This window comes from Salvelinus namaycush, unplaced genomic scaffold (genome assembly GCF_016432855.1).
Source record: "Salvelinus namaycush isolate Seneca unplaced genomic scaffold, SaNama_1.0 Scaffold3425, whole genome shotgun sequence".
NCBI lineage: Eukaryota > Metazoa > Chordata > Actinopteri > Salmoniformes > Salmonidae > Salvelinus > Salvelinus namaycush.
This window is the reverse complement of record NW_024060370.1, coordinates 1,557-10,286: the sequence shown is the minus strand read 5'-3', so window position 1 is coordinate 10,286 and position 8,730 is coordinate 1,557. Positions and strand designations below refer to the sequence as shown.

Here is an 8,730-nt window from a genome sequence, read left to right as displayed (position 1 = left end):
GTGACGGTAGGATATTGCCTACCTTTTCTTTTGTAGGAATGTAGGAATCTAAGCATGTCTTAGAATGATTTGTGGGTTTGTCTAATATATTTGACAATTCATGTAACTTTGTGTGTAGTCCATCGGCATAAAATGTATATGGCATTTTTCGTATACGGTTGAATAAGGGATTAGCTACCCCTTATTTTTCCTAATCCTTCGCGGGATAGCTTTTCAGCTGATCAACCATTTGTGGGTCTAGAATTAAGGGACTACACTGGGTTACTCTGTCGCCCTGTGGGTGTGAATTTTTTTTCTTTCTTTGCTTTGTTACCTTTGAGGTAATGTGTTTTGTTTTGGGCCTATAATCTAGTGTAAAACAGTGGGGGTGAATGTAGCAGTGTGATGTTGTTCCCCTAGATTACGCACCAAATTGCACACAAGGACCAATTCAAATAGGCCAGGTCAAGAGGGGATGTTAATAATCTGATAATAATAATAATAATTCAGTGTATTTTTTTATTTAATTACAGCTGCATAGCTAATGTTTTTATTTGGTGTACAAACACTTTTTCATACCAATATTGTACATACAAGTGATTGTAAAAGTTTTGTATATTTTGGTTTGGCCCATCGCGGGTTATCTGTATTCCCATACCACTTTATCGTTCTCTTTTGCCTGACCCTCGGCTAGCAAGGTATGTTGTCCTTGGCTCCGAAACTGTTTAATATAAAACCGTCATAAGGTTATACAATGTACTGTTTTGCAACCATACGTTTGTTATAGTGTGGACAGTGTAGGAATTTATGTTAACAAGTTTCACAGAGCTCACTGACTGGGGTATCTGTTGTAACTTGTGAGTACTTGTGACAGTGGTTGAGTGAGTGTCCATGTGCTCGCGCAGGTGCCGGAGAGCTGTGACTGCACCAAGGGTAACGTGTGTGTTGTCTCTTCGTGTGCAGGGCAAATAAAAAGAGTTCAACGAGCAGACCGTCAGTTGTGGCAGCGTCCTAATTGAAAACACACAACGCAGAACGAACCACGCTACATCCGCATACATGTACATACCTATGCTGAGTTAGCCTTGTAGAGTGTTAAACGCCACAACTCATATCAATCAGTCCTCCACACCCATATCATCACCCCCATTGTGCAAGATAGATGAAAGTAGTTCACAGAGAGGCTATGGTGAGGAAGTCGACTATGTAAGAGACGTTGGGATTTTATGAGCGTAGGTCATGGTTCACAAAGTTAGCACGACCCAGAGCCAAATGTAGATATGGAAAGTAATGACATATTTTCATAGCCTCTAACTGTATAGCTCTGGCATGACCTATAAAGATAGCATAGGCATAGCCTAGTGAGAAAAAGACAACACCTAAAAGACAATAAAAGAGCTCACAGCATTAGGCTTAGTAAAGTACCGTTCTTGTAAGACAATCTATTTTATTTAAAAAGACTTATACATTCCTTATTTACGTAGCATTTATGCATTTGACATGGATAACACAGAATCCTGTTGTAATTTCAGTGAAAAAGGTTAATAGCTTGTTATTTTAGGCCTAGGCATGCTTTTTTTTATTTATTGAAGTGTGACGACAATACAACTCCCACAATGCAGTGCGTTTTCAAAATGTCGCTCTTCTTCGTGACCTGACTTCTGTGCCACCAGACAACAAAGCATAGCTTAATTTAGCAAATCTGACAGTCTACATAAATCATTTTATTTAATGAAGCATGAGACTGCTGATTACAGTTGCCAGACGTATTCATAAACGGCCTCTGTACACTCCCACATCATGTCTAAGTTCGGCAGCGAGTTGCTCCGGAGCTGCTACGAACAGCGGCCTGCAGTTCAGAGATGACCAACTAGTCTGCGGTTCGACCGGGGAGTTGGTCCAGAGCCTTCGCGGTCAGGTGGAGGTGAGGACGGAGTTCATAAGTGAGGAAGAGGAGGGTGCTCTCATGAAAGAACTCGAGCCTGGGCTGAGGAAGAAACGATACGAGTTCGACCACTGGGACGATGTAAGTTGTAAATAGACCTTGCTTGTTGACTACAAAGAAGTGCCCAACTCACACTCACGTTAACGTTAGTTAGATAAAGCTGCTGCACGTCCTCTGCTCCAGCCGACACTCAGAGGGGCTGCTACAGTATGTACGGAGGAGCTCTTTTGATTAATTCCCCTATTGGCATCATGCAAATGCTTTGTAGTCTTATATTTCACCGATAAACATGCAGAGAAAAAAACAGCGGCAGCAATAACATAAATATCCATACTATACTAGATGCTGTAAAGTCTCATATTTGAATTGTTAGGCTATTAATTATCGTCATCATACATTACAAGTTGAATATATCTTAATTTAGATTGAACAGTCAGTTCCCGGTTTCCCAATAACAATGCAATTTAGGCTTATGAGTGTTTTAACGATGCATCGGCCGAAGATGTAACATACGTTTCCCAAAACACCATGCAGAAAGAACGTTTGCCAAGTGCATCGTTGGATCGTTTGTTGATACTGATATGTTTGAGATAAAAAAAAGCTAGCGGTGATCTCGAATCAGCTTGCTCCATTCAAATGTCACCTTTACTTTAGAATTATTCCACAATACTGATTAGCTTCAGATAAATATTGTAATGACCTTAGGTTTATAAGCTCGGAAATTTACCCTGCCGCACGAGCATGCTTTTGCGGCACAGTCGATAGCGCGCTGGACTTCGGGCTAGAAGGTCGAGGGTTCGAGACCTGCTCCCTGCCTGTTTCATTACAATATTATCACCTGGGTGGCAAATATTGATGCTGCTTATTCTAATACTTACCCAATATTTATGCACTAAATCACAGATTTGGCACATCATTGTTACACATCATGAAATACACTGAACAAAAATATAAACCCAACATGTAAAGTGCTGGTCCCATGTTTCACAAACACTGACACAGGAAACAACCACCCACCAATCCCCAACACAAAACAAGCCACCTATATATGATTCTCAATCAGGGACAACGATTGACAGCTGCCTCTGATTGAGAACCATATTAGGCTGAACACAGAAACAGACAAACTAGACACACAACATAGAATGCCCACCCAGCTCACGTCCTGACCAACACTAAAACAAGCACAACACATAAGAACTCTGGTCAGGACGTGACATTGAGGCAAAAATAACAGACAGTGTAGCCTACAATTAGCCAAATAGAACTCAATTTACTGAAAATAAAATAGATTTCAACATGAATAAAATATTTATGCCTATGTCAGTGGTGGTAGGTGCTGTTTTATGAGGGAGGTTGATTATTTTTATGATGAGCATCGCCTTATTTCTATTACAACATATTAGATGACTGTCATTCATATTCCATTCACCCAGCTCAATATAACATCTATAGGTTTAGGCTACTACATGATACTACTACATGATTTTCCCTATACCCATCAAGAGGTTGCTACAATCTATTCTCTGAATGAAAGTTTAAAACGTAGGTGCACAGCTCAAGAGAAATTTTAGTAGTCAAGGTGACAGACAATGACACATTCAATTCTGCCTTGCACACTCTTGCCTGCATCTAGCTGATCTAGGGTGTAATCATTAGTTCAACAGTTGCAAACAAATGTTTATTTCAAATCAAATTTTATTTGTCACATACACATGGTTAGCAGATGTTAATGCGAGTGTAGCGAAATGCTTGTGCTTCTAGTTCCGACAATGCAGTAATAACCAACGAGTAATCTAACCTAACAATTTCACAACAACTACCTTATACACACAAGTGTAAAGGGATGAAGAATATGTACATAAAAATATATGAATGAGTGATGGTACAGAACGGCATAGGCAAGATGCAGTAGATGGTATAGAGTACAGTATATACATATGAGATGAGTAATGTAGGGTATATAAACATAAAGTGGCATAGTTTAAAGTGGCTAGTGATACATGTATTACATAAAGATGGCAAGATGCAGTAGATGATATAGAGTACAGTATATACATATACATATGAGATGAGTAATGTAGGGTAGGTAAACATTATATAAACTGGCATTGTTTAAAGTGGCTAGTGATACATTTTTACATAATTTCCATCAATTCCCGCCCAGTTGCACAGGGCGGGGTCGAGACCAGGGTCTCGAGCTTGATGACGAGTTTGGAGGGTACTATGGTGTTAAATGCTGAGCTGTAGTCGATGAACAGCATTCTCACATAGGTATTCCTCTTGTCCAGATGGGTTAGGGCAGTGTGCAGTGTGGTTGCGATTGCGTCGTCTGTGGACCTATTGGGTCGGTAAGCAAATTGGAGTGGGTCTAGGGTGTCAGGTAGGGTGGAGGTGATATGGTCCTTGACTAGTCTCTCAAAGCACTTCATGATGACGGAAGTGAGTGCTACGGGGCGGTAGTCGTTTAGCTCAGTTACCTTAGCTTTCTTGGGAACAGGAACAATGGTGGCCCTCTTGAAGCATGTGGGAACAGCAGACTGGGATAAGGATTGATTGAATATGTCCTTAAACACACCAGCCAGCTGGTCTGCGCATGCTCTGAGGACGCGGCTGGGAATGCCGTCTGGGCCTGCAGCCTTGCGAGGGTTAACACGTTTAAATGTTTTACTCACCTCGGCTGCAGTGAAGGAGAGCCCGCAGGTTTTGGTAGCGTGCCGTGTCAGTGGCACTGTATTGTCCTCAAAGCGAGCAAAAAAGTTATTTAGTCTGTCTGGGAGCAAGACATCCTGGTCCGCGACGGGGCTGGTTTTCTTTTTGTAATCCGTGATTGACTGTAGACCCTGCCACATACCTCTTGTGTCTGAGCTGTTGAATTGCGACTCTACTTTGTCTCTATACTGGCACTTAGCTTGTTTGATTGCCTTGCAGAGGGAATAGCTACACTGTTTGTATTCGGTTATGTTTCCGGTCACCTTGCCCTGGTTAAAAGCAGTGGTTCGCGCTTTCAGTTTCACGCGAATGCTGCCATCAATCCACGGTTTCTGGTTTGGGAATTTTAACCGTTGCTGTGGGTACGACATCGTCAATGCACTTTCTAATGAACTCGCTCACCGAATCAGCGTATTCGTCAATGTTGTTGTTGGACGCAATGCGGAACATATCCCAATCCACGTTATCGAAGCAGTCTTGAAGCGTGGAATCAGATTGGTCGGACCAGCGTTTTACAGACCAGAGCGCGGGAGCTTGCTGTTTTAGTTTCTGTTTGTAGGCTGGAAGCAACAAAATGGAGTCGTGGTCAGCTTTTCCGAAAGGAGGGCGGGGGAGGGCCTTATATGCGTCGCGGAAGTTAGTATAACAATGATCCAAGGCTTTACCAGCCTTGGTTGCACAATCGATATGCTGATAGAATTTAGGGAGTTTTGTTTTCAGATTAGCCTTGTTAAAATCCCCAGCTACGATGAATGCAGCCTCAAGGTGTGTGGTTTCCAGTTTACATAGAGTCAGATAAAGTTCGTTCAGGGCCATCTGTGTCTGCTTGGGGGGGAATATATACTGCTGTGATTGTAATCGAAGAGAATTCCCTTGGTAGATAATGCGGTCGACATTTGATTGTGAGGAATTCTAAATCAGGTGAACAGAATGACTTGAGTTCCTGTATGTTGTTATGATCACACCACGTCTCGTTAATCATAAGGCATACACCCCCACCCCTCTTCTTACCAGAAAGATGTTTGTTTCTGTCGGCGCGATGCGTGAAGAAACCAGCTGGCTGCACCGACTCCGTTAGTGTCTCTCGAGTGAGCCATGTTTCTGTGAAGCAAAGAACGTTACAGTCTCTGATGTCTCTCTGGAATGTTACCCTTGCTCGGATTTCATCAACCTTGTTGTCAAGAGACTGGACATTGGCGAGTAGTATGCTAGGGAGTGGAGCGCAATATGCCCGTCTCCGAAGCCTGACCAGAAGACCGCTTCGTTTGCCCCTTTTACGGCGTCGTTGTTTAGGGTCGCCGGCTGGGATCAGATCCATTGTACTGGGTGGAAGGCAAAACACAGGATCCGCTTCGGGAGAGTCATATTCCTGGTTGTAATGATGGTGAGTTGACGTTGCTCTTATATTCAGTACTTCCTCCCGACTGTATGTAATGAAACCTAAGATTACCTTGGGTACCAATGTAAGAAATAACACATAAAAAAACAAAATACTGCATAGTTTCCTAGGAACGCGAAGCGAGGCGGCCATCTCTGTCGGCGCCGGAAGTTTTTGGACAAATTCAGGTATGTTCATCCCCGTTCCTTTTGCTCCCATTTAAGAAAAGTGTTTTAATGAATACACCCCTGATCACGGTTCACTTTGATCGCAGCCACATACAAACAGCGTGATCACTTTGCTTTTGTATAATTCCTTCTCACTTCTACACCTTCTCCTCCTCTCACCTTTTCCCTTGTGGACTTCAGTGCACAAATCAGCTGTCTGACCAGGCAAAAGAACTTAAGCCAAACCTTCATATCATAACTGCTAACCGCTACACTCAGCCTACATCATTTTCACCATATTAGCTAATGTCATAGTCAACATAGCTACGAGAACTAACGCGTTAGTAAACCCATTACAATCATACAGTGTTGAATAGCCATAGCCAGCTATCTAACATAGCATCCCTCTCTGTCTGAGCTGGGTGTTTTGAGTATGCTAAACTAATGTATTTATTCAAAACTGTTCAACTGTTGCTTTCTCTCTCTTTGAGCCAACTACTCACCACATTTTATGCACTGCGGTGATAGCTAGCTGGAGTTTATGCTTTCAGTACAAGATTCATTCTCTGATCCTTTGATTGGGTGGACAACATGTCAGTTCATGCTGCAAGTGCTCTGATAGGTTGGAGGATGTCCTCTGGAAGTTGTCATAATTACTGTGTAAGTCTAAGGACGGGGGTGAGAACCATGAGCCTCCTAGGTTTATATTGAAGTCAATGTACCCAGAGGAGGACGGAAACTAGCTGTCCTCTGGCTACACCATGGTGCTACCCTACAGAGTGTTGTTGAGGCTACTGTAGACCTTCATTGTAAAGCAGTAGGTTTTAATCAATTATTTGGTGACTTGGGTATATTTAGTATAGGTTTATCTAAAAAGGATCACTTTTTTTAATGTTTCACTATTTGTATTTTTATTAAATTCACTGAGCAGGATGGTCCTCCTCTAAGAAGCCTCCACTGGCCTTTGTAGCCTATATCCTACTGTAGCCTATTAATGCAGTCATCTCGGTTTTTATTTGAAGCATATTTTTATCCTTTGCTTGTTTGAAACAACTGCAAAGAAATTGGCAACTTTGTATTTGTAGTCAACTTGGTTCCGAAGTAATCGGCGTTCACAGCGAGACGGATAAACAGCTTGATTCTATGTTTGACGCCGAAAGGGCGAAAAATCTTCCAACGACACACTTAGCTGATCTACGAGTGGTCTGAGGCAGTCGGTAAATAACACACGTTTTCAATTGCAACTTTAGTGACGATGGTTTTGGGGAACAGCTCTGAGATTTAATGATGCTCCTACAAACGTTCTAGCGATGAACTTAGCCTTAAAATGCTTTTGGGAAACCAAGCCCAGAACAGTGTTTGTTAGCAATCAGGGAGGAAAATTGGAAAATAAAATCACTCTGATTATGTAAAATCCTTGAAATCAATGTAAATTATCCAAATAATTTCACTCCTGGAACCCAGTCCCCCTCCACAATCCCACCCCTGTTGACAATGATCACTCCCTTGAGGCCCCTACCAACATTTAATTACATTTTTTCATTCATTCTTTCAACATTGTGCTCACCAGGCGATTCATGGTTACCGGGAGACAGAGCGTGCTCAGTGGGGAGCGGTGTGTGAGGGGGTGATGGATCGCCTCCGAGCTGTGGCTTTCTCTGAGGGCAGCCCTCTCCTAGGCCCTGTGCATGTCCTGGACCTGGACAAGGCTGGATACATCAAACCACACATCGACAGTGTCAAGGTAGGTAGACGGCTCTCATATTAACCTGAGATGAAAGGCAAGATACATTTGGAACATGGTGTTCTGTGTGCATGATTATTGACTGGGCACAATGTGAATACTTTTTTGGCAAAAGTGATATTTCTTTTACAATGCTGTTTGGAACTCGGTCATTCTCTCATCCCCCCTCACCCCTGTTTTTTTTTATCTTACATCCTGCCTTTCTCTTTCACTGTCTCCCTGACCCTTTCTTTCCCTTCCTCTCCTCTGTCAGTTCTGTGGCAGCACTATAGCAGGGCTGAGTTTGTTGTCAGACAGTGTGATGCGCTTGGTGAGGGAGGATGAACCCGCTGAATGGCTGAACTTGTTTCTGCCCCGTCGCTCTGTCTACATACTCAGGTAAGGACCCAATAAGACCTGCCATAGCAACATTCTGTCTTTCATTGTTTACAAACAACCACCTGCGCATACACTGTAATCACTGTAGTCTACCTGGTAGGCCTACGGTAGGTTTTTACTACTCAAAAACGATTCTATGGATTTATTTGACATGGGAAAGAGCAACTGAGTAAATACCCTAATGAGAGTCTGCACTAAACAAACCCACAGTATCTCCTGTGGAGAACAAGAACATGAAGTGGTTTACTTAATTGTTCTATGTTACCTCCATGTTGGTACACTGACTGAACGCCTCCTATAGCCTATAACTATCCTTATGAGGGCCCAGAGGTCCGCCGGGTCAGATGACCTGGGGTCTTATGCTTCAACTATGAAACATCTCAAAGTGGGAGTGCTAATCTAGGATCAGGTCCTCCCCTGTCCGTGT

At 42.7% G+C, this 8,730-nt stretch overlaps 1 protein-coding gene across 1 annotated transcript; it reads left to right on the top strand.

Moving 5' to 3' along the window:
• Positions 1–1,605: 1,605 nt before the first annotated feature.
• On the top strand, positions 1,606–8,307 carry LOC120040344 (alpha-ketoglutarate-dependent dioxygenase alkB homolog 7, mitochondrial-like). Its single transcript, XM_038985532.1, has 3 exons — positions 1,606–2,005; positions 7,752–7,925; positions 8,179–8,307. Exons 1-3 carry the CDS (start codon positions 1,718–1,720, stop codon positions 8,305–8,307), a joined length of 591 nt encoding a protein of 196 aa, XP_038841460.1. The 5' UTR covers positions 1,606–1,717.
• Positions 8,308–8,730: the final 423 nt, after the last annotated feature.

Excerpts from the sequence above, each read along its gene's own strand:
- LOC120040344 (XM_038985532.1), top strand. The coding sequence starts at position 1,718 with ATGAGACTGCTGATTACAGTTGCCAGACGTATTCATAAACGGCCTCTG. Across the intron at positions 2,006-7,751 it reads AGTTCGACCACTGGGACGAT|GCGATTCATGGTTACCGGGA; the intron begins GTAAGTTGTAAA and ends TGTGCTCACCAG. Across the intron at positions 7,926-8,178 it reads CACACATCGACAGTGTCAAG|TTCTGTGGCAGCACTATAGC; the intron begins GTAGGTAGACGG and ends CTCCTCTGTCAG.